Raw genomic sequence first — 25,421 nt, forward strand, 5'->3', positions numbered from 1 at the left:
ACAACAAAACAGGACACATTCATCATACACATTCAAAATAGAAATTAGATAAGTAAGTGAAATGAATAAATACATAAAAAATATAAGAGAATCTAATACTTCTTAAAACCAAGTTAATAAATTGGAGGTAGAATCAGTTAGAGTTAAGCACAGGTGCATGTGTGTTGCATAAACTGGTCTAAGTACTGACTCAGGTGAGCATCTCTTTAACATTTGGGTGTTGAATGAGGGAACAATCCCTTTTACATTTACTGTTTACCAGTCTAATTGCTTCAGGGATAAAACCAAATGTTCTCCTATTTGTACTGCAAGGCATCTCTGTGTTTCACCAATAATTTTTGAACTAATATTGACAACTCGTTGCAGTTGGTTCCTGTCTTTTTGACTGAGGATGTAAACCAACAAATAGAAGAAAATGTTAAAATACTTTCAATAAATGATGTATAGTATGTTTTCAGTATTGTCCTATCAACTCCAAAAGAGTTACGTTTGCGTAGACTATACAAACGTTGCTGGGCTTTTTTTTTTATAATAACTTCTGTATTCTCATTAAATCTCAATCTATTATCAAAGAAGAATTGTTTGTGGACTATTGTTACTTTTTGGAGAAATTATCATTTCCTTTGTCTTTGACACGTTTAAAACCAGGAATGAATCACACCAATCTACAAATTCTCCCAGTACAGGCCCATGTGACTGATTTGCCAGAGTATCAAAACACTGTCATCTGCACATTTTACTATATGGTGGTTTTTATAGTTACTACGAATATCATCTGCATATAAAATAAAGAGTAGGGGAGAGAGAACACAACCCTGTGGAGAGCCAGTGGATAGTACAGTACAGATAGCCGGTACAGAGAGATCCAGATAACGCCATTTATGACTACTGTCTGTGTTCTGTTTGTGAGAAAACTAATGTAGTGGTGGTAGGTATTGATGGTGTCTGATATCAATATAATTTAGAGTTAGCTGCAATGAGAATTAAAGCCTCTGGCAAGGCAATTCTGTGATTTTTTTGTAAATATGTAATTTGTGGTCTTGAATGCATATAAAAACTGTATACAAAATATGAAAATTCAATTATACTCCGATCTTCAAAAAATCGATTTAACCGTTTGGCATTTTTCTGATACTTGACGTAAAGTGGGCAGAGTTATCTCAGGAGGTAGCCGACGTCGGCAGTTTCCAACCAATCATAATTAGGAGAAAGCTGGCGTCATATACCGCATTCCCGCTCTAATAAAGTAACTTCTTCTCTTTGCATCTGAGCAAATTTACCCTGCGTTTTGGTGTGTGACTATCTATCTATCTATCTGTCTATCTGTCTGTCTGCCTGTCTGTCTATCTGTCTCTCCTTGATCTCTACACCTGCCTCTCTGTTTCCCTCTACCTGTTCCTCCTCTCCTTCCCCTCTCACTTGTTCACCCCTCGTTAGCCTCATCTCGCCCTCATCAGTTGTCTGTGCTGTCTGTCTCTGATGCCCATCCTCGGATAAATTGAAACAAATGTCATTCGTTCATATCCCAATGAAAGAAGTGGAGCGATGGACTGCATTTCTGGTGAGTTGCGGCAACACCGGAGATATATATGAAAAACCCACGTATGCAGCGCTCATTTCCCCAAAGACCACTTCAAAAACTTCAGGGCGAAAGCTCTTGGTTTTGCCAAGCAGGTTTGCTCTGGTGGACGGAGCAGTTCCTTCTCTCCCTCCGCTTCAGTCTCTCCCTCTCCCGACATCAGACAGCGCTGGTCGGAGCCTGAAGCTAGAACATGTAAGTTGATAACTTAGCCGGTATCAAAATCCAATGCATTGTACTTTCAATCTAGCTCGCTAGTTAGCCTGCCTTACGTTTTGCTCAGCTTACCAACGTTAATTTTGCTAAAATGTTCCATGTGTCCTCACGGGTGGGGGGCATTTACATATTTGGGCAGATAATTGATAGCGCTACCTAAGTTGCTGTTGAATATGATTGTTCTATAATACTAGCTGAAATCTAGCTTTCCAGTGAGGCTAGTTAGCTAGCTTGCTATATAGCCTTTTGGTGACGACAAGCTAATCAAATTGTTATTTTTAGGTGGGCAGTTGTATTTCACCAATGTCTTTCACACACAGGACAGAAGTGCGGTCCGGCCCCCCCATTGAAATCCCGACCAACATAATATACCACATAACACTTTCTTATTTTCACTTATCACTTCAATTGCTTTGATGCAGTCATGCCTGAAAATTAGGCAACTTAATGCTAATTGTGAACTGTTACCAAGGACCTTTATAATGCATGCTATCTGTGAAGGGGCACCAGATAACAGACAACAGGCTGAAGCACGCAGGCTGCTGGACCTGGGTTGTGGGTTTCTCAAGGCGAACGCCGACCCACTCCGGAGGTTGCGATGATTCTTCAGATTTAAACTCAGCAGGATAGCTGATAGCGGTTGTAGCACAGACACACGTGCTGGCGTGTGTGTGTATTTGTCAGGCAGGCAGGCAGGCAAGGCAGCAAGGCTCTCTTCACTGTTTCAGATGAAACAGGTTTTCTACTTGGCTTGTAGTGATGATGATGCAGTTGAGTCTCTTTGGAGACAAACTTTGGAACAAAGTTGTTGTCAGACTCCGTTAGCACACGTGTCGCGACCTCGTAAAGTGAATGAAATCTGCATTGGACTCGTGTGTATTTGGTTTTGTTGTGATCAGTTGAGGGGTGTGTGCATGGGCTGGCATGTCTAGAGTTACGGCTCATTACATATGCATAAAACATTGATTTTGGCTCTCAGATCTATCCAATATGATTGACCATTGTAACACTGACGTTATTAAATGCAACACAACTTCCTGAACACATTAATATCAAACATGGCTATCTACGCCCCATGTAAAGATAAAGAAATTGAATAATGAAAATAACTATTATATAAAACATCACAGTTGCACATAAAATTAGACATATACATTAGAGTCCACCACAATGCGATACCCAAGGTTTCATGAGTCTGTATTAAAGATTTCTCCTGATTTTGGACACATTCCACTGTGTCTCATCTCAGACTCTCTGTCTCTTTGGGGATTACCAAAGACAGGGCTGAGTGTTGGAGTTTTATGGTTATTTACCAGGTCTGTTCCTTGATACAGAGGTCAGTGCCCTTTCCTTTCGATCTCACAGTCTTCCCCCACCATAATGATCTGTTATCAGGGAGGAGGCTCACACAAAACACACAGGGCCTTTCCAGATGTGAGATGACAATGATGATGTGGGTGCAGTTACTACACTAATAACCCATCATATGAGTTGATGGGAAATCAACTTTTCAACCAGAATGTGGGGCTGCATTGTGTTGAATGCTAACAAAAAGTCTACAAAGAGTAATCTGACAAGTGAGCTTTTGTGTTCTAGGTGTTTGCATACAGTGTCTAGAATAAATAATTTAGCATCTTCTACACTCCTCAGTCAGTCCTAGGCATGTCTGTCCTAAAATTAGGACTGACATGCCCATTATTTTTAGGAGTTTCTCCTAAAACAGCAACTTGGGAGCTACTTTTAGCCTTAAGATGTTTTGTGAATACGGCCCCAGCTTAGCACCACCCACTTTTTGCTCTAATATTTTATGAAACCTGTGAAACAGGAAGCAGAAAGCAGAGCTCAGATGACTGAAACAAGGACTAGCTTGACTTATAGTAAGTAAAATACTGACAATAATAGTTTGAGTAACTTAAACCTGCACTTAGCGATTTCAGACCCTATAACCTTGAAACGTGTGCTATGTGGAGATTTCTTTGAGACGTATTGATATAAACCAGTAGCTACACATGCGGGCCAGCTGTGTTGCTGTTTTCACCTCTTTCCTAAAGCTTGTTGTCAAAACCTGGACCGACTCAAAGCTTCTACCTTGTTTCCTCCCTCGCTGTTTAAAAGCGCGTGGAAGGAGGGCAGTGGAGGCACAAACACAGACCTGAATAGAGGCAATATGATCTTCACCCAAACAAGAACATGGTTTTGTTCGTTTACAATCCAGTTCTCGCTTTGATTACACTTCAAAATGCCACCCAGGGAAATAATCTAAGAAGATCCTTCCAACAAACAAAAACCCTGACAGAATCAACCCACACAACAATAAAGTTTTTCTAAACTTGATCCTCAAATATTGTGGAAAAGATAAAAAGAATCAAACATAATGCTGGTCGGCATTAAACTGGGTCTGGAAACTGTCCCATGTTCCAAATTCACATGAATATCATGTTATTAAGACTGACTTGTTCAACCAAGCACACTTCACTGTGTGCGTGTGCGTGTGAGTACATGTCTATCCATATATAAAGCAGGAATAGACAAAGCTAGATGTTCCCGGTCATTTTCACATGAACAGCTTCACTATTCATCACAAGGAAAACTACCAAGGTAGGTTCACATTAGAAATATTCATAAATATTCCTTTGATTCCTTTGAGACTTTCAGTCTGCCAGTAAACAGGACCAGGGGCCGTATCCACAAAGCTTCCTAGTACTGAGAGTTGGTCCTAGTGGTGAAATTCTAAGAAAATTCTGTAAGTGATGACATTTTCTAAGAATTTCCCCTTAAAAGTAAGATTAAATCCTAGTAAAGATAAAAACTATTCACAAAGCATCTTAGCCCTTAAGAGAGCTCCTAAGGTGGAAAACTGTTAAGAGTAGAGAGGAGGACTTTTAGGAGGTGAGGAGTTTCTTAAGGAGAGGAGAAAATGGCTGAAAGACTCATTAATGCTATTGTTATAAAGTCATCACAATGTAAAGATATTTAGCAACAGGCAAACAGTGCAGCAGTGATAATTTAGGTTTATGCAGCCATATAGTAGAACAATCACACAAACAATCACAGCTCCTTCACAGGCTCATATTGTGACACAACCTATTTAATTCCCACTGGACGTGCAGCAACACAACAGCAGCTATGGATACAGTGAGTTTTCTCTGTATTGTCTGGTAACTGATGGGACACACGTCCGCATCATCGGCAATATACTCATGTTCAGAAATCCTTTTTATATAGGCTTGCAAATATAGTCTATAAATTATACTAATACTACTGAGTCTTGAGCCATTTTCACCAAATCGTAACATCAAATTAGTAAAGTATAATTACATTACTGCAGTCGCCCAAATAAAGGCAGAATGCGGCAACCTGTGAGGACCGGACAAGTATTAAAATGTACCCTTCGTATGGCTTCGTAAGATTTTGTCCAATGAGCTCTATTTTTATTTTATTTTTGATAGTATAAGCAAACCACACGTTATATATTGAGTTCAGAGTCGCTCTGAGAACTTTCCTAAATCACTCCTAAGCTAGAACTGCTTGCTAGGAAGTTTTAGGCGAAGATAAGACTCTCAGAGAGGATTCTCGGAATGTTTGTGGATACGGGCCCAGGTTTTTTTAGCTTTAAGTTTTTGTTTTTTTCTATTCCAAAACACTATATATCTATTTTGGTTAAAACTCCCAAGGCAAAACAGGGTCAAAATCCGTGCTTGTAACCTGGATGTCACATGAACAGACTTAAACTTTGAGCAACACTTTTCACACATAGTTTGCTGCTCTGAATCTTTCATTATACATTCACAAAGCTATTTTTTGCAACCTCACATTTGAAATCATTTGTCCACAAATGTTATTTACACATTTACAAAATGTTGTTTACTACTACAAATCTTTTCTACACATTTACAAATTATTTTTCTCAAGCATAAATATTGCAATAGAGCAGCTAAATGTTGCCACCACCTGGGATGAACCGGTATGGTCCAGTGTCAGAGGCTTTAAATAATCCCATACAGTAAACAAGAAATAAATACAAAATATCCACTTTCTTTAAATATTCAACTCATATATAAGCCAAGGGGAGCAAGAAGAGGATGTGGCTACCAGGAGAGCAGGTTATGGCCTATAGGGCCTGAGAACAGAATTGTTTCAGCATAAACACCAAAGATACCAATACCAATACCAAATACCAAAGAGCTAGATATAAAGACTAGCTTAACCACTGCCACACGACTGAGAACAGCCCACAGCACGCTAATGCACAACACACTACAAACTTCACTGCAAGCTTACTCAAAGCCCCTGACCTAAATAGGAAGAAACCACATAAATAGCCGACTCCCCCTGCAGCTTTTCCCCTACAGGCTCCTCATGCAAATTAAAAATGCTAAAACTAATACAGACAACGAACATAGAATGTGTACTAGGCCGTGTGAATGTATTAAAGATGAACATGTTACCTAGGCTAACTTATTTATTTCAAATGCTCCCTATACAGGTCCCTGAGTATGTTTTTAAGAACATCCAATCTTTATTCTCCTCTTTTATTTGGAGTGGTAAAGTCCTGAGAGTCCGTATAAGTGTACTGTATCTCCCAGGTGTCAGGTGGGCTTGGTCTACCTAATATGAAACTATACTACTGGGCAGCACAACTAAGACCGCTGAAGCAATGGTTTAAAAAATCCTGTGCGTGGGCTAGAATAGAAAACAATGATGTACTACCTTTGAATTTAAATTATGCTCTTTACTGTGGAATGAAAAATCCTAGAAAAATAACAAGCAACCCAATTATACTTCACTCTGTGAGAATATGGGACTGTGCTCATAAGTTTGTGAACTGGAATAAGCCTCTATCACCCTATTCTCCTATATGGAAGAACCCAGCACTGCTTTCTATATTTAGTGACAATGTTTTCAAACAGTGGGCAGAAAAAGGCATTCTAACTTTTGCTAGCCTGTATGACAATGGTGCACTTATGATGACAATATGATGTACCTAGCTCACAATTCTTTCGATTTTTGCAATTAAGAAACGTTATTCAGTCGACACAGCAAACATTGGAGGAACCAAAGTCCTCTGTAATAGAGAAAACCCTAAGACAGTCAGAGAAATCAACTAAATTACTGTCTAAACTTTACCAAGGCTTGATAGAGGCTTTTCCAGACGATACTCTTTCTACCAAAAGAAAATGGGAAGTTGATCTTGAGGAAAACATTGATGAGGAGGAGTGGTTACAGATTTGTTCAAATGTACACTCTGGCTCATACAATTGGAGGCACAAGCTCTTACAATTCAAGACTCTGCATAGAACATACTATACTCCAGCAAAACTGAATGCCATGCATTCAGGAATTGTCTTTTTTGTGTTGGAGGTGCAAGAGACAAAAGGGGTCCTTTTTGCATATGCTATGTTGTAAACGTACCCCCTTTTGGGAGGAAATATGTTCTGTTATTTCATCAAGCTTGGAACTCAATCTAATACCCACTCCTCGTCTCTGTCTACTTGGTAACTTTAATGTTGGTGATTGCCACCAAAGGAAATTCTGTAATCTTGCATTTATTGCTGCAAAAAAAATGTATTGCTGTCGGCTGGAAGGCCCCTTACCCCCCAACACTGTCTCAGTGGAAGGCGGAGATGTCAAGCTATATCCCACTTGATTACTTGTATTACAAAATGAAAGGAAAGCTGGACATACATGACAAAATATGGACACATATGTAACCTTTATCGATAACTTTTAAATAACTGTTGGTGAGGTTACCTGCCAATACTGAGGTGCTGTATATAGTGAATGTTGGTGTTGTGGTAGACTTGCTTGTGGAGTGACCCACACCGTAGGGATCCGAGTCTCTTCTCCCATCTATGGGTTGGGGGTATGGGGTTGGTGGTGTGGGCTGGGCCCCTCTGCCCGCTCCCGGGCTCTAGGGGTGGGCGGGGGGTTCTGGCTCGCATCATGGACCCGATGAGTGCTATCCAGTGGGTGGGGAGAGGGACTGCGGATTGTTGCCGGGTGTTGGGTCATTCTGAACCAGCTTTCCCCCCTACCTAGCTGTCTTCGTCACCGGCAGCTCTAAACGACCGCCTCCCCTCCCAAGACAGTACCAAGCCGCACAGACACACAGAAGGCTGCCCCAGCCAACACTGCAGCCCAAGACTGTCTTTCTTTTCTTTGTCAGTTCTCAGCGTCTCTCTCCCACTTGTCAGTCACAGGCAATCAGTCTCTAATTACTCTGCCCATTGCAGGGAGACAGCATCCCCTGCTGCCTCATTACAATATGTAATAACTTTTACTGGGACTATTTCAACAATGGGGACAATGGGAACTGGCAAAAACAGACTTAAGTGTGATTTACGTAGGCAAATCTGATTATTCTCTTCTCTTCAGCCACAGATGGTGCACTGCTCTCCCCCTCGTCTCCTGCGTTCTCTTTCTTGGCACGCCATGAGGGGGACGGGCTGAGGGTGGCAGCGGTGAACGGTTAATAAACTTTCAAACTTAAAATAAGCCAAGTTATTCGTTGCAATTGAAAGGGGAAGTTTTACATCCAATCACAGTAAAAAAAAAAGAGATACACATACAGACATATAGATCAGACAATGCAGAGGCAGGTAATGATGTTACTGCAGTTGTGGTCTCGACCGGTCTTGAACTAAAATTCAGAGTCCTCTTTGTCCCAAGACCGAGTCAAGAAGAATGAAGTCGATTATAGTCGATTCTGAGACAAGACCAAGACCTTCAAATGGGCCTGTCCCATTACCCACACTTGCGGTTTTTGTACTTAGTAGCAAGTGCTGAGTATTTTCAATGCACATTGGGGCATTCTTGTCCACCCTAAGATGTTCCCAGTTGCGGTGGCAGTAGCTATTTGTTATTGTCCTCAGCTTGCTGGTGAGAAGTTATAATGACATGTACAATAATGACAAAAAGCGATACCAACAGGCAACTAACCTTTGTCCGAATAATTCAAAAACATTCCACATTCAAATTTATACTGGACATATGGACATAGGCTATATATGGACACATAATGTATGATGATAAACTGTGGGATACACTTAGCTCCAAATACCGCTCCAAAGCGGTGTTTAGCTGTATTTAGTATTATAGTGTGGGTAGTGGGACAGAAGGCCGATCTCAAGTACTACAACACCACTCCACGTACAAGCTTAATACAGAATAAGATCATGCCCCTTCTCTAGGTGTTGTTGAAAGGCATTGTGGGAAATGTAGGAAATCTCTAACTGAAGTAGAAGTAGACCAGGCAGGTTGAAGTGGGTTCACCAAAAAAGTAAAAACAAACTGTGTTTTCAGGTTTCAAGTGGGACAGACGCACCTCTGATCCAACAGTCAGGTGAGTATTAGCGTGTGTGTGTGTGTTATTAATTCTATATTCTTATCACCAGACAGGTAGAAAGGAAGACAAAAACAACAGGAAGAGGCACCACATCAGAGCCGCAGACAGTTTGGTTTTCAGACTGAGTCGAGAGCTGCATCAGCATGTTTACAGATTCAGTTTTGAGGCTCATAGCAAGTAAACATTTATGTAGCAAATATGTTTACAGATACCTATAGCCTATACCATATTCACTTATTTTACCTGATTATTGAGTGTGCTTTCGTCTAGTGTTTTAGTTTGTTGATACTGTTATCTAGTGCCCTGGTCTTTATCATTGAAGCTAACTCTAAATTGTATTGATCAGATCCCATCAATAACTACTTATACTAAAGTCATAAACAAAGTAAAATATAAAGAAAGCTGAGAGATTAATCAGCATTTATCTTTATTTGTGATTTGAAATTGGGATCTAAACCTTCCCAAATAATCATTATAATGATATAATTATAATATATAATATAGATTATAATAATATAATATAATCTCTCATGTAGCAAATGCAGTGGAGTTGCCTGGCGGAAAACTGATGTGGTCCACATAACAGTGTGTAGTCCATGGAAGTATTATTTATGTAGCCTCACACACACACACAGATTATTGCACTGGCCTTAATCTTTGTGTATGCAAAAACAGGGTAAGAATGTAAAAAATAACTTTGTTACAATAGACTAGTGCAGTGCCCATTCAACCCGCTGCTGCACAAAGCGCTGTTTGCTTGTTTATTCAAAGTTTATTAATATTGAATGTGTCGCGTGTCCAAATTGCACCAAATCCGACACTGCACGTCCTTGGGTCCCCAGCAATACACCCGCCAAGTGTGAAGTAGATCGGACGAGCGGTTCTCGAGATATGCGACGGACAGGCAGACAGACAGACAGAGATTCCTTGCTTTATAGTATGATGTACTAACACAGCCCCCGCCCCCACCCACACACACACCCCACTTACAGATCTCACTCCTTGCAATCCCTGAAAGTTGGCAGCCCTTGTACTACGAGCCTACTACTACTTAAGCTACTGCTACTACTGCTGCCCCTGCTACTACTTATGCAACTACTATTATCGATACTATTACTATACTAACAGTGCTAGTAGCTGCAAGTCATATAATAATAGTAATACCACTACTACAATTACTACTACTACTACTGCTACTAATAATAATATCTTATTTTATTGCAGTTGCTCCTCTGGTCAGGCTGGTTGGCGGCTCCAATGACTCCTGCTCTGGCAGGGTGGAGTTTTACCATGATAACCAGTGGGGGTCGGTGTGTGACGACCGGTGGGGGCTGACCGACGCCCAGGTGGTGTGCAGGGAGCTGGGCTGTGGCAGGGCTCTGTCGGCCCCCGGTGGAGCCCACTTCGGTCGGGGAGAAGGACCCATCTGGCTGGACGACGTCGACTGTACAGGATCTGAGTCGACGCTGAGGGAGTGCAGACATGCGGGGTTGGGATCACATAACTGTGGCCACAGTGAAGACGCTGGCGTGGTGTGTGAAGGTAAAACACAAACTCAGGCTCAGGTTAACGTCTCTGCATTTTAATCTGGAGATGTTGTAGTGACTGATAATGACATAACTGCTGGATAATTTGATAATTTTTGTGAAAATGTAACAAAATGTTCCTCTAAATGAGTCAAAAATGTAATCAAACCTGTCAATGTAATAAATTGCTGGATAAGGTAACAGGTAAACATGCCGTTCCCCATGAATGATGCAGGCATCCCTTGGGACAATCAGCAACAAGATTCATCATCTCCAAGTTTCATCAAAATCGGACCGGTGGTGTAGCAGTTATATTTTAACCGATTCTCATAATTTAGGCTATTGCATATGTGTCTTTTGTCTTTTTAGCCCCGCGACAGCAGGAGCTCTGAGGATCACAATGTCAGTCGTTTGGTCGCTCGCACTGTTGAAAGTCTGCCGCAGATAGTTAGATTGCAGACTGTCAATCGGGAGGCGTGTGTTCGATTCCCAGCAGGGACGATTCCACAAAATTCAATGTCGCGGGGCTGTTAGACTCTTAGTCTTGTTTTCTTGCACACTGGTGGTTCAGCATGAGATTGTAAAGGGCACATAGCCTTTGTGTTGCCGATATTTAAGGTGTCATAAAAAATGTGTTTGCACATTTTCTAATTGAATGAAATAATGTTTTGCACAATAGCAGACCCGGTTGAGAATTTTAGGCAAACACCAAATCTTCACAGTGGGAACGACCACAAGAAAGAAGGGGCCATCGCACCTAAGTGCTTAGGTCCAGACTAAATTAAGTCCTGATACGCCTATAAGCCTTGATAGGCTGTTGGTGGGAATAAAATCAAAGACGAATGTCTTAGTACTGCTAATAAAAATACTACTACTGCTGCTACTCATAAAACTACTAACTTACTACTGCTACTACTCCGTATGCTACTGCTCCAACTAATGCAACTACTGCTACTATTATTAATACTACTATTACTATACTAGCACTGGTAGTAGCTGATAAATGATATAATAATATTAATACAACTACTATAATATCTTTTTTTATTGCAGGTCCTCCAGTGGTCAGGCTGGTTAACGGCTCCTCCAGTGACTCCTGCTCCGGCAGAGTGGAGGTTTACCATGATAACCAGTGGGGGTCGGTGTGTGACAACCGGTGGGAGCTGGCTGATGCCCAGGTGGTGTGCAGGGAGCTGGGCTGTGGCAGGGCTATGTCCGCCCCCGGTGGAGCCCACTTCGGTCGGGGAGAAGGACCCATCTGGCTGGACAACGTCACCTGTACAGGATCTGAGTCGACGCTGAGGGAGTGCAGACATGCGGGGTTGGGATCACATGACTGTGACCACAGTGAAGAGGCTGGAGTGGTGTGTGAAGGTAAATCACAAACTCGGGGTGGGGAGGAGGGGGGGGTGCAACGGTAAAAAATTGTTAGTCAGTTCAGTGTAAAGTTAATACAGAGACAGATGGATATGAGGCCCAACATTCACCATGTCACTGGATGGAAGTCCTTATCACTATGACACTTGCAGTGAGTGTCAAAACCTAATGTGTGAACATGCCCATACAGCCTGGCCCCTCACAGCATTTCTACCTGGTTTGAAATCAGAAACCAGTTAAACTCAGTCCCAGTTGTAATTATGACCTGGTGATGAAGTCTCCTTTAAACAGACACCGTTAACTCTGGAAATCTCATCTGTTGCTTTTCTCCACCAAGTCCTTGTTCCATTATGGAGGAAGAGGACTGAAAAACACCATGTCAGCATTCCTCATTAAAAACCATTGAGTTAGTTAACTTGTAGCTAGCAGCACTAATTGGCTTTAATGAGGAATGCTACAGAAGCTAACGAGCTGGTTTACAGGTGACTGAAATACCACTGGAGAGACTATGTTGTGATAATATGAGGAGAGCGAGCTGAAGATGAGTGACAGGCAGATTCCTAAAGTCAGTTAAGCTGTGTCTCCCATCAGTAACATGTTGCATTGTTACAGAAATTTTAAACCCTTTGTTAAAAAAAGGTGTTATATAAATATAGTACACTGCTACTGCTACTACTACCGCTGCTACTACTGCTGTTACCACTACTACTACTACTACTACTACTGCTACTACTACTACTACTACTAGTATTGCTACTACTACTTAAAATCAGAATTCTTTATTATGCCAAGTATGTTTGCACATACAAGGAAAGTGACTTGGTGTGGTTGGTGCATAAGGTCCATAGACACGATAAGCAAAGAAGTTTACAATATAAGCAATACATTAACAAAATATAGCAAAATACAAAAAATAGCAAAAAATTTACAAAATATATACAAAATACAAAAATAGCAAAATATTAACAAAATATATATGTTGTATTGCACATGTTAATTGTAAATTGTATGGTGAGGTAGGAGATGTTGGTGTTGCAGGAACAACAGTACATTTGTGTGTGTGTGTGTGTGTGTGTGTGTGTGTGAGTGTTTGTGTATGTGTGCAATGTTGTTTAGGATGGCTATTCTGTGGGTGAGTATGGGGCAGGAGTAGGAGGAAATCCCTGATCTGGGCCTTTCACTCCTGCTTTTTTCCTTACCCTTTGGGATGTGGAGACCTACGTTAATGTAGCGTGTAGTGACTATGGGGGGAGGGGATAAGGGGCCGTGACAGTGGGGGGTCGCGGGCCTTGTTGATGAGGGCAGCTGCAGATGGGAGGAACTGTTCTTGTGGAGTGAGGTTTTGGTCCTGATGGACCTCAGTCTCCTGCCAGAGGGGAATGTTTCAAAAAATTTGTGTCCAGGGTGGGAGGGGTCAGCCACAATCTTTCCTGCTCGCCTCAGGGTCCTGGAGGCGTACCGGTCCTGGAGAGAAGGCAGATTGCAGCCAATCACCTTCTCAGCAGAGCGAATGATATGCTGCAGTTTGCCCTTGTCCTTGGCAGTAGCAGAAGCGTACCAGATGGTGATGGAGGAGGTGAGGATGGACTCAATGATGGAGGTGTAGAAGTGCACCATCATTGTCTTTGGCAGGTTGAACTTCCTCAGCTGCCGCAGGAAGTACATCCTCTGTTGTGCTTTTTTGGTGAGGGAGCGATGTTCAGCTCCCACTTGAGGTCCTGGGTAATGATGGAGCCCAGGGATCGGAAGGACTCCACAGTGTCGACGGGGGAGTCTCTCAGGGTGATGGGGGTGAGTGGGGCTGGGTTCTTCCTGAAGTCCACAACCATCTCCACTGTCTTTACAGCGTTGAGCTCTAGGTTGTTGAGTCCGCACCAGGACACCAGGCGGTCGATCTCCTGCCTGTAGGCTGACGCATCCCCACCAGAGATGAGCCCAATGAGGGTGGTGTCGTCCGCGAACTTCAGGAGCTTGACAGACTGATGACTGGAGGTGCAGCTGTTGGTGTACAGGGAGAAGAGTAGAGGGGAAAGAACGCAGCCTTGAGGGGAACCGGTGCTGATGGTCCGGAAGTCAGAGACTCAGCGTCACGTGCTGCTTCCTGTCTGACAGAAAGTCTGTGATCCACCTGCAGGTGGAGTCAGGCACACTCAGCTGGGACAGCTTGTCCTGTAGCAGAGCCGGGATGATTGTGTTAAAGGCAGAGCTGAAGTCCACAAACAGGATCCTGGCGTATGTTCCTGAGAAGTCCAGGTGCTGGAGGATGAAGTGGAGGGCCATGTTTACTGCATCGTCTACAGACCTGTTGGCTCTGTAGGCGAACTGCAGGGGGTCCAGGAGTGGGTCAGTGATGTTTTTGAGGTGTGACAGCACAAGGCACTCAAATTACTTCATCACCACAGAGGTCAGGGCGACGGGTCTGTAGTCGTTAAGTCCTGTGGTCCTTGGCTTTTTGGGGACAGGGATGATGGTGGAGGTCTTGAAACGTGGCATGTCTCCAGTGAGGTGTTGAAAACGTCTGAACACCGGAGACAGCTGATCAGCACAGTGCTTCAGGGTGGATGGAGAGACAGAGTCTGGACCGGCTGCTTTGCGGGGGTTCTGTCTCTTGAAAAGCCTGTTAACGTCCCTGTCCAGGATGGACAAAGTCATCACTGTGGTAGGGGGGGGGGGGGGGGCTCTGAGGTGGGCAGCTGTGGAGAGGTGTCAGGACTGTCCCATTGTCTTTCAAAGCAGCAGTAAAACTCATTCAAGTTGTTGGCCAGGTACAAGTCGTTAGCAGAGTGGGGGGCTCTAGGTTTGTCGGTGATCTGTCTGAGCCCTTTCCAGACAGAAGCAGTTGGCTGAGAACTGGTGTTGGAGTTTCTCAGAGTAAAGTCGTTTAGCTTCTCTCACCGCCTTGCTAAACCTGTACTTTGACTCTATAAACCTGTCTCTGTCCCCACTCCTAAACGCCTCTTCCTTCTCCGACCTTAGCTGTCTGAGTTTGGCTGTGAACCAGGGTTTGTCGTTGTTGTACCTCACCGTAGTGCGTGATGGTACACAACTGTCCTCACAGAAGCTAATGTAAGATGTCACAGCCTCTGTGTACTCGTCCAGACTGTTGGTAGCAGTCCTGAAAACCTCCCAGTCAGTGCAGTCCAAGCACGCCTGAAGAGCTTCCACAGCTTCCCTGGTCCACTTTTTTGATGTCCTCACCACAGGTTTGCAGAGCTTTAATTTCTGCCTGTAAGCAGGAATCAGGTGGATCATGACGTGGTCAGAGTGTCCCAGTGCAGCGCGGGGGACGGCGTGATAGGCACTGCTTACTGTGGTGTAACAGTGATCCAGAATGTTCTCCTCTCTGGTCGGGCATTTAATAAACTGTCTGTATTTGGGGAGTTCATGGGTGAGATTTCCTTTGTTAAAGTCACTGATGACAATAACTAAGGAATCCGGGTTTGTCCGCTCCACACACAGGATCTGGTCGGCGAGCATGCGCTGTGCCTCCTGCACGTTGGCCTGCGGTGGAATGTAAACACCGACCAAAATTAATGAAACAAATTCACGAGGGGAGTAGAAGGGTTTACAGTTTATGAAAAGTGATTCCAGATCAGGAGAACAATGCTGTAGAATCACTGTCACATCCTTACACCATCCACTGTTAGTATAAAAACAGATACCTCCACCTTTCGTCTTGCCGGAAAGCTCCGTGTGGCGATCCGCTCTGAAGAGTTGGAATCCTGCCAGCTGCAGCGCAGAGTCCGGTATCGATCCACACAGCCACGTGTCCGTGAAGCACAGAATGGAAGATGAACAAAAGTCTCTGTTCTTCCCCAACAGTAGCTGAAGTTCGTCCAGTTTGTTTCCTAGTGAACGCACGTTAGAGAGAAATATTCCTGGTAACGGTGTGCGAAGTCCGCGCCGGCGGAGACGCACAAGCGCATCGGCACGTTTTCCTCCCCTCCGGCGTTTCACTGTGTTTACAAAGGTGGACCTTTGACCAGAATGTCCAGTAATTCCACAGATGGGGCGATGAAAGTGGGAAATAAATCCTCAGGGGTTGAATCCCTGATGTTCATGAGCTCTTTTCTGGTGAAAGAGCTCCCTGTACTGTAGCAAAACACTGAGTTTACGAACGAAACAAGACAAAACAATGCGCACCAACACACTGAGGCAGCCATCCGTGGCGCCATGTACTACTACTACTGCTACTACTGCTGTTACTACTACTACTACTAGTGCTACTACAACTACTACTGCTACTTCTACTGCTACTAATACTGCTACTACGACTACCACTGCTGCTGATATTCCTACTGCTACTGGTACTAACAAAACTACAGCTATTGCTGCTACTACTGCTGTTACTGCTACTACTTATGCAACTGCTACTATTATTTATACTACTATTACTATACTACCAGTGCTAGTAGCTGCAAGTGCTATGATAATATTAATACCATCACTACAATTAATAAAAATAATATCTTATTTTATTGCAGTTGCTCCTCTGGTCAGGCTGGTTGGCGGCTCCTCCAACGACCACTGCTCCGGCAGAGTGGAGTTTTACCATAATAACCAGTGGGGGTCGGTGTGTGATGACCGGTGGGGGCTGACCGACGCCCAGGTGGTGTGCAGGGAGCTGGGCTGTGGCAGGGCTCTGTCGGCCCCCGGTGGAGCCCACTTCGGTCGGGGAGAAGGACCCATCTGGCTGGACAACGTCGAATGTACAGGATCTGAGTCGACGCTGAGGGAGTGCAGACATGCGGGGTTGGGATCACATGACTGTGGCCACTGGGAAGACGCTGCCGTGGTGTGTGAAGGTAAAAGATCAGGGGAGCAGGTGGGGAGGAGGGGGGGTGCAACAGTAACAATTTGTTAGTCAGGCGGGGACTGAAAAACACCATGTCAGCATTCCTCATTAACAAGACTAAGGAGTCTAACAGCCCTGTGACGTTGAATTTTGTGGAAGTGACTCTGCCGGGAATCAAACTTGGGTCTCCCGCTTGAGAGTCTGCAGTCTAACTCCCTGTGAGTCACGTGACCCATAAAGTGCCGAACAGCGTGGCTAGGAGCACCGATTGGCTAACTAGAAAAGGTTAAATTTTCTGAAGAAAATTTGTGGGCTTGCTTCAGCAAGACAGGTTGAAGACAGTTGAATTCATAACAAAGTGTTTAGATGTCTGTACATTTTGAGTATTTTGATCTGGGCTGGGTTGCACCAACTGGTCTTTACTCTCTCTTATAAGGAAAAAAAGGCTGTGTGGAGACTGAGTTTGTAATGAAAGTGGAATACTCTGAAACAAATGTCCACATGCTATCACTTAGATATTTACATTGTCAGAGAGAGGAGAAGTAAGAGATCATTTTGGTGTGTGACATGTCTATGTAGTGTTAAATTTGTGGAAATGACTACAGTTAAAAGGAAAAAATATGTTCAAAATCGACACAAATACTATTGCATCAATGTTGAACAAACATCATAGCTCATAAAATACATATGCCATCACTTAGATATTTTCATATTCGGAGAGAGAAGAAGTATGTGAACATTTTGATGTATTATATGTCCATGTATTGTGAAAATTATGGGAACAATTACAGATCAAATATTGTATTTGCAGAATGAAAAATCGGCAGAAACAAGGCAAAATGACTGTAAAGCACTAGTGTTGAACAAACGTCCCTAGCTCAAAAACTACAAATGCTACCACTTAGATATTAACATTGTGAGAGAGAGAAGAAGCGTGTGAACAGTTTGATGTAAAATATATGTAGCCTTTGTGTTGTGAAAATCGTGGGAATAGTGACAGTTTCAAAATGTGTTCAGGACACAGCTGCTGAAATGAGAGAGGAGGGCTCTAAAAAACAGTTTTGCACTAGTGTTAAACGTTTGTCACTCAAAAACTATAAATGCTATGACTTAGATACTGGCATTTTGAGTGGCACAAGAAGTAGCAGAACAGTTTGATGTGTGATATGTGTTTGTAGGGTGAAATGTGGGAGCTACCACAGTTTCAAAACGTTAGTATTTTTAGTATATGTAGTAAAAATCACAGCCTCTAGAGTTCCTAGAGTGTGCCACTCTGGCAGGCTGAACATTCTCCATTCATTTCTATGGGGAAAAATATCATGTCTAAACATAAATTGTGAAAAAACTATAAATCCGAACGCTTAGAAAAGTAATAGCGCACTATTCCCGAACATGCTGAACGTTTGAGAGTTGGAACCGCGTGGATAGCTCCAACGTTCGAGCCGCATTAAAGTAAAAAAAAACGCAATGGAAGGAAAAAAATAAAAAAGTATGAACAATAGTTGAGCTTGCTGAAGCAAGCCCAACTAATGAGGAATGCTACAGAAGCTAACGAGCTGGTTTACAGGTGGCTGAAATACCACTGGAGAGACTATGTTCCGATAATATGAGGAGAGGGAGCTGAAGATGAGTGACAGGCAGATTGCTAAAGTCAGTTAAGCTGTGTCTCCCATCAGTAACATGTTGCATTGTTATAGTAATTGTAATGCCTTTGTAAAAAACAAAGGGTGTTATACTGTACTCTATGACATCTACAACTATTACTGTTACTACTACTACTACTAATACTGCTACTGCTACTACTGCTTCTACTTTTTTTTTTTTTTTTTTTATTTCTCCTTTATTTAACCAGGTGAGTCCCATTGAGATGTTCATCTCTTTTGCAAGGGAGCGCTGGCCAAAAGAGCAGCAAACAGATGTTACAAAAATACAACACAAAACCACAATATAAAATTACAAGGAATACATACAAATATACAAATTACACAGTATACAATCTCAAGTAAAACAGCTTCAAACTTCAGTTTTTAAAGACTGCAACAAATTTTTAAAATCACCCAGAGGGATGAAGTGATCCAGGTTTGCATCTTTCTGGAGCTGATTCCAGGATCATGGAGCATAATAACTAAAAGCCATCTTCCCAAATTCTGTGGAAGGGCGAGGGACAGTGACAAGTTCAGTTCTTAGAGCGCAAGTTGTAAGAACTTGAGATACGATTAAAAAGGCGGGGGTTGCCCTATGATGGCTTTGTAGATAAAAATGTGCCAATGAAGCCATGTGCGGTAATATAATGAGGTCAGACCTGTCCTTTCATACAAGTGACAACGATGAGTGAGTCATTTAGCATTCAGAATGAAACGTAAAGCTCCATGATAAACTGTGTCTATAGCCTGAATTGAGGTAGCAGAGGCATGCATATAAAGAATATCACCATAATCAGTCATAGGGAGAAATGTAGCTATGACAAGTCTTTTCCTTGTAGCAAAATTAAAACATGTCTTGTTTCTAAAATAGAAACCCAGTTTAATCTTGAGCTTTTTAACAAGGTTGTCTGTGTGTTTTAAACGTAAGCTTTGCATCAAGCCAGACGGTATTTATAAGATGACACTTGGTCAATACACTTCCCATCAAGGGTTGAGATGTTGGGAACAACAAGCTGGGAGTGTGAGCTAGAAAAATACATACATTTTGTTTTATCAGAATTTAGGACCAATTTGAGATTGTTAAAACTGCTAATACTACTACTACTGCTATGACTGGTAATACTAATATTACTACTACTACTACTACTGCTAAAATCAATACTACTGCTAGTATGTCTACTACTGTTGCTAAAAAAAATATTACTACTACTAGTACTGCTAGTAGTGATATTCCTACTGCAACTGGTACTACTAATAAAACTACTAAAGCTACTACTTCTCATTAGAGGTCTGCAACCCAACCCAAACCGGACGGGACCCGAGACTGTATGTCGGGTATTGGCCGGGTCGGGCTTGGTTTTTAAATAAATAATTCGGGCTCGGGTCGGGTCAGGCTCGGTTGTATTTTTTTCAAGCCTGGAAAAAAGCAGTGTTTTATGCTCCTCCCTTTCTCCTGAAGCTCTGTGTCAGGCTGAGCACACAGCCCCCCTCCCTCTGCTGAGCGCTGCTCTCTCTCTCTCTCTCTCTCTCTCTCTCTCTCTCTCTCTCTCTCTCTCTCTCTCTCTCTCTCTCTCTCTCTCTCTCTCTCTCTCTCTTCACTGATGCTGAAAGACGCACAGTGGCTACAGTACCAAAATGGGCTTTTTTCATTTGTGTTTAACTATTTCATTTTCTGTTTTACAAATGATAAAGGGAAAATGCCTTCTATTTCCGTTTTTCATTTGTGGATTTTGATGTGGATTTTTTAATTTCTGTTTCTGAAAAGAAAATGGAATGACCAAAAAATACACGGACCACGAGGCTATGACATTTAAATAGGAATGTTTTGATTTCGGGTTTCGGCTTCAAATGTTGCATTACAGTCGGCTTAGTTTCTGGTCACGCCTGAACGTCGCAGACTCAGGCTTAATTTCCAGGCCCGTGCAGACCTCTACTTCTCATGCTGCTGCTGCTACTGCAACTACTTATGCGACTACTGCTGCTATTATTAATACTACTACTACTATATTTACTACTACTACTACTACTACTACTACTACTACTACTACTACTACTACTACTAATAATAATAATATCTTATTTTATTGCAGCTGCTCCTCTGGTCAGGCTGGTTGGCGGCTCCTCCAATGACTCCTGCTCCGGCAGAGTGGAGTTTTACCATAATAACCAGTGGGGGTCGGTGTGTGATGACCGGTGGGGGCTGGCTGATGCCCAGGTGGTGTGCAGGGAGCTGGGCTGTGGCACGGCTCTGTCGGCCCCCGGTGTAGCCCACTTCGGTCGGGGAGAAGGACCCATCTGGCTGGACGACGTCGACTGTACAGGATCTGAGTCGACGCTGAGGGAGTGCAGACATGCGGGGTTGGGATCACATTATTACTGTAGCCACAGGGAAGACGCTGGCGTGGTGTGTGAAGGTAAAACACAAACTCAGACTCAGGTTAACGTCTCTGCATTTTATTCAGGAGATGTTGTAGTGACTGATAATGAGATAACTGCTGGTTAATTTGATAACTTGTCAAAATGTAACAAATTTTCCCTTTTAAAAATAATGTAATAAAACCTGTTAATGTAATACGCATCGGTAACACTCATCAACATTCCTAAATTGTACCATTGTTGTTCCTACAGGATCAACACTGGGCCCAATTTTGTTTATCTTGTACATCAATGATCTACCTCTCGTCTGCACATCTGTCAGCATACAAATGTATGCAGATGATACGGTCCTTTATATACATGCTAAGAACAAACAGCAAGCTGCATACAAACTAACTGCAGCCATGGTCCGTGTATCTGATTGGTTAAGCAATTCATTTTTACATCTGAACATAAACAAAACTGTATGTTTTTCTCACACAGACCCACAGAAACTCACCAACTTGATGTTTTTGTTAAAGGAGAAAAGCTCAAAGTGGTGCCCGATCTTAAATACCTTGGAACAGAGGTGTGACCAAGTCAACTTTGTTCAAGTCCCAAGTCCCAAGTCAGTCTTAAGTCTTGAGGCATAAGTCTCAAGTCAAGTCCCAAGTCTAAATGTAGAACACAAAGTCAAGTCCAAGTCAAGTCCATGTCATTAATATCAAGTCTCAAGTCAGAACAAATCACCAGTCCAGTATCAATTTTATATCTTAAAGAAAACTAAATATTTAGGACTTTTCAATGCAATATCGTTTTAATCGGATAAAAGCTTGGTAAGAGCATCATGAGTTTGATTTCTATAATCAGTTTCAACTTCAATAAATTCAATCATTCCATACAAATTCAGAAAACAGAATTGAAATTCAGTCGTCTGCTGGAACAAATCTCATCACTTTCAATCTAAGTCATTTACACAAACACAAGATCTCAAGTCAAGACTTTAGAAACCTTTTCAAGTCATCAGAGTACAAGTCAAAATCAAGTCCCAAGTCACCAGAACCCAAGTCAAGTCAAGTCTTAAGTCTTCACTTCATGCATCAAGTCAAGTCTCAAGCAATTAATAATGTCAAATTCAACCTGGCTAATTTTAGACATATTAGATCTTACCTGACAACAGAGGCAGCTAAGCTCTTTATGCATCTAATTATTTTCTCCCACATAGCATACTGCTTCATGAGTTGGTCAAACAGACAATAAAAACATTAGACAGAAAAGCCAACAGCTATCACCATTGTCATATTATACAAAAATAGAATTTATGGAATGTATTTATTTATTGTATTGTATGTTCGTTTGCTACAACCTGCCCAGGGACTACGAATGAAAATTAGCTCCTTAGCTAACTCCAGCACATTTACATTGATGTGGAAACTGAAATGTTGATTAAATTGCATTGTCCCTGTTAGTTAAATAAATAAATAAATAAATAAATAAAAGGTAGTGAGTGGGTTATGTGGGGGTGGTGGGTATGGTGGGGGGTGACAAAGGTAACAAATTGTTAGTCAGTTCAGTGTAAAGTTAATACAGAGACAGATGGATATGAGGCCCAATATTCACCATGTCACTGGATGGAAGTCCTTATCACTACGACACTTGCAGTGACTGTCAAAACCAAGCGGTCAAAACCACGGGTGAATTTTGAAGCCAATAAGGAAGTGGCTGAAAGCTGCAATTCCTCTAACATCCGCTAGATGCTGGTTCCAAAAAGACTCAAAATCCCTACCAACTCCATGCAAGTCAGTGGGACCACAACCCAACTTCTCACTCAAAATGTAAAGTCAATAATTTTTTTCGATGAGGGGGTATGGTCTCAGTACCTAATTTCACTTCTTCTAATATGTGTCCATATGGTGATTTTCAAAATAATTGCATCATTAACGGGATATAATGTTTATAAAACGGGGTTGTTTTCCAAGTGAACTACTACTACTACTACTACTACTACTACTACTACTACTACTACTACTACTACTACTACTACTACTACTACTACTACTACTACTACTACTATTACTCCTACTAATAATAATAATGATAATTTATTGCAGTTCCTCCAGTGGTCAGGCTGGTTAACGGCTACTCCAATGACTCCTGCTTTGGCAGAGTGGAGGTTTACCATGATAACCAGTGGGGGTCGGTGTGTGACAACCGGTGGGAGCTGGCTGATGCCCAGGTGGTGTGCAGGGAGCTGGGCTGTGGCAGGGCTCTGTCAGCCCCCGGTGGAGCCCACTTCGGTCGGGGAGAAGGACCCATCTTGCTGGACGACGTCGACTGTACAGGATCTGAGTCGACGCTGAGGGAGTGCAGACATGCGGGGTTGGGATCACATTATTACTGTGGCCACAGTGAAGACGCTGGCGTGGTGTGTGAAGGTAAAACACAAACTCAGGTGAACGTCTTGGTATTTTAATCTGGAGATTTTGTAATAACTGATGAGATAAGTGCTGGATAATTTGATAACTTGTCAAAATGTAACAAAATGTCCCTCTAAATGAGTCAAAAATGTAATCAAACCTTAAATTAAGATTAAGATTAAAATTGCACTTTATTGATCCCCTGAGGGAAATTCGGTTGTCACAGCAGCGGTGTACAGTACAATGGCAGAACAAAGTACAGGAAAAAAGGTAATAGAAAACAATAAGGTAAATAAGAATAAAATTGTGCAGCAAAAATATATAGCAATATAGATAAATATAACAAATATAACAAAGTATATAGTGTCTCAAAGTCTCCAAAGTCCAGTGTAATAATAATAAAAAACTCCAATAACACTGGAGCATTAGCTCCAGTGTTATTGTGCAGGTTAGGGTGATGGGTGAGGGGCAGAGACTGAGGCTGCAGGCCTGGTGGTTACAGCTGACTGGTGCAGGGGATGCAGATGGTGTTGAACAGATGGCCGCTGGCATAAAGGAACGTCTGAGGCGCTCTGTCCAGCGTGGGAGGAGGAGCCTGTGGCTGAAGGTGCTCCTCATCAGCCTCAGCTCATCGTAGAGAGGGTGAGAGTGGTTCTCCAGGATGGCGCTGATCTTTCCTCTCATCCTCCTCTCTGCCACTGCCTCCAGACTGTCCAGCTTGAGTCCCACCACACGGCTGGCGTTCTTCACCTCTTGATGCCTCCTCCCTGGCACGTTCTCAAAAATTGACCTTCTCTGTATACACCTTAGTCGCATTTCTTGAACTGTGACCAAGTTGCGCGTGTGTCCAGCTCACCATGTGAAGGTAAACGGTAATTGTAGTCTGTACTGGGCTACATTAGGGGGTTAGTCTTACCAATATCTGTCATCCACAACAGCTTGTAGGATATATTTCAGTTGATGAAATCGCTATATCCGTCCAAAGGCGGCAGGACAGTTATGTGCGTTCCATCTGCAGTCTCTGATTTGAATGATGTGATGCGCATTTTCAAAGCGCTGCGCAATTACGCACACCTGAACCAATGTAGGTACCTTGATTAAATATTGTACAACCACCATCAGGCTCTTGCAAAATAGGTACAAACTTCTGTGTTTTTGTGCAGACCAAGCTGGTTGGCTATTCCGTACAGCTTCCAAGTTACTACAGTGTAAATCATCAGGAATACAGGAGACGGATGGGGAAACTCTGGAGACGCGCTGGACACAGCGCTTCACAGCTCCATCCGAACACACCGCCACAACTTCCAGGTTTCCCAGTAGTAGAGCCTGAAGCATGCCATTTTGTAATTATAATAGAGATAGACATATGGCTGCGATGAAAAACATGATATGGTAAAGCAGAATTATGGCTGTGTTTTTTTTTTTTTTAATTAAATTTGAAAGTGGCGGGACAGGAAACAAGTTATTTTTTATCAAGAAATATATGTATATATCCCATTTCCACAGTTGTCTCTAATCAAAGTAAGTGCTTCAGTCATGTAAATGGGATTATTCTGGGGAGTTGTTGGTTTATGCAATCATGTAAACAGCTTAATCAGACTATTGCCTTAATCGCAGTACTGGCAATAGTTGCATTATTGTGCGTATGTAAACGTAGTCTAGACATGTGAAGCACTTTGAGCAGGAGAAAGGCTTATCATTTGTTACAGTCTATGCAGAGAGGCTATAGGCTTATAAAATCATGCACATAATGCTATGGAAACATATTCATTGTAAGGAAATGTCGAAGAAAGAAATGAAAGTATAAGCACCAATTCTTTATTTTAAAAAAAGTTAGGAAGGGGAAAATGTCAATAGGAGGTGCTGCCGCACCCCCCGCACCACTACTTCCAACGTCTGTGCCGCCTCCCCAGCACACCAAAGCAAAGAAGAGCGCACTGGCAGCTACAGACTGGTAGAACATCTGCAGCAGCCTGTTGCACACACTGAAGGACCTGAGCCTCCTCAGGAAGAACAGCCTGCTCTGTCCTTTCCTGTACAGCATCAGTGTTGTCCGACCAGTCCAGTTAGTCGATGAGCTGCACTCCTAGGAACCGGTAAGAGTTCACCATCTCTACCCCCTCACCCTGGATGGTGACAGGGGTTCCTGCTCCTTTGAAAGTCCACCA

The 25,421-nt window shown here is 42.6% G+C and overlaps 1 protein-coding gene across 1 annotated transcript; it reads left to right on the forward strand.

Moving 5' to 3' along the window:
• The first annotated feature begins 7,660 nt into the window (after positions 1-7,660).
• LOC139646890 (scavenger receptor cysteine-rich domain-containing protein DMBT1-like) lies at positions 7,661-23,309 on the forward strand. The gene is made up of 8 exons (XM_071522669.1): positions 7,661-7,761; positions 10,381-10,682; positions 11,720-12,083; positions 14,156-14,296; positions 15,020-15,081; positions 16,528-16,848; positions 20,572-20,895; positions 22,948-23,309. The coding sequence occupies exons 1-8, from the start codon at positions 7,661-7,663 to the stop codon at positions 23,307-23,309; spliced, it is 1,977 nt and encodes a 658-aa protein (XP_071378770.1).
• The last annotated feature ends 2,112 nt before the right edge of the window (positions 23,310-25,421 follow it).

Source organism: Centroberyx affinis, unplaced genomic scaffold (assembly GCF_046629955.1).
Source record: "Centroberyx affinis isolate AG114_WGS23_722 - 3 ecotype Tasmania unplaced genomic scaffold, CSIRO-AGI_Caff_v1 ptg000098l_1, whole genome shotgun sequence".
NCBI lineage: Eukaryota > Metazoa > Chordata > Actinopteri > Beryciformes > Berycidae > Centroberyx > Centroberyx affinis.

Coding starts and splice junctions, on each gene's coding strand:
- LOC139646890 (XM_071522669.1), top strand. CDS start 7,661: ATGGGGTTGGTGGTGTGGGCTGGGCCCCTCTGCCCGCTCCCGGGCTCT. Junction 12,084..14,155: donor GAGGAGGGGGGGGTGCAACG/GTAAAAAATTGT, acceptor CCTGTCTGACAG/AAAGTCTGTGATCCACCTGC. Junction 15,082..16,527: donor CCTCACCGTAGTGCGTGATG/GTACACAACTGT, acceptor ATTTTATTGCAG/TTGCTCCTCTGGTCAGGCTG.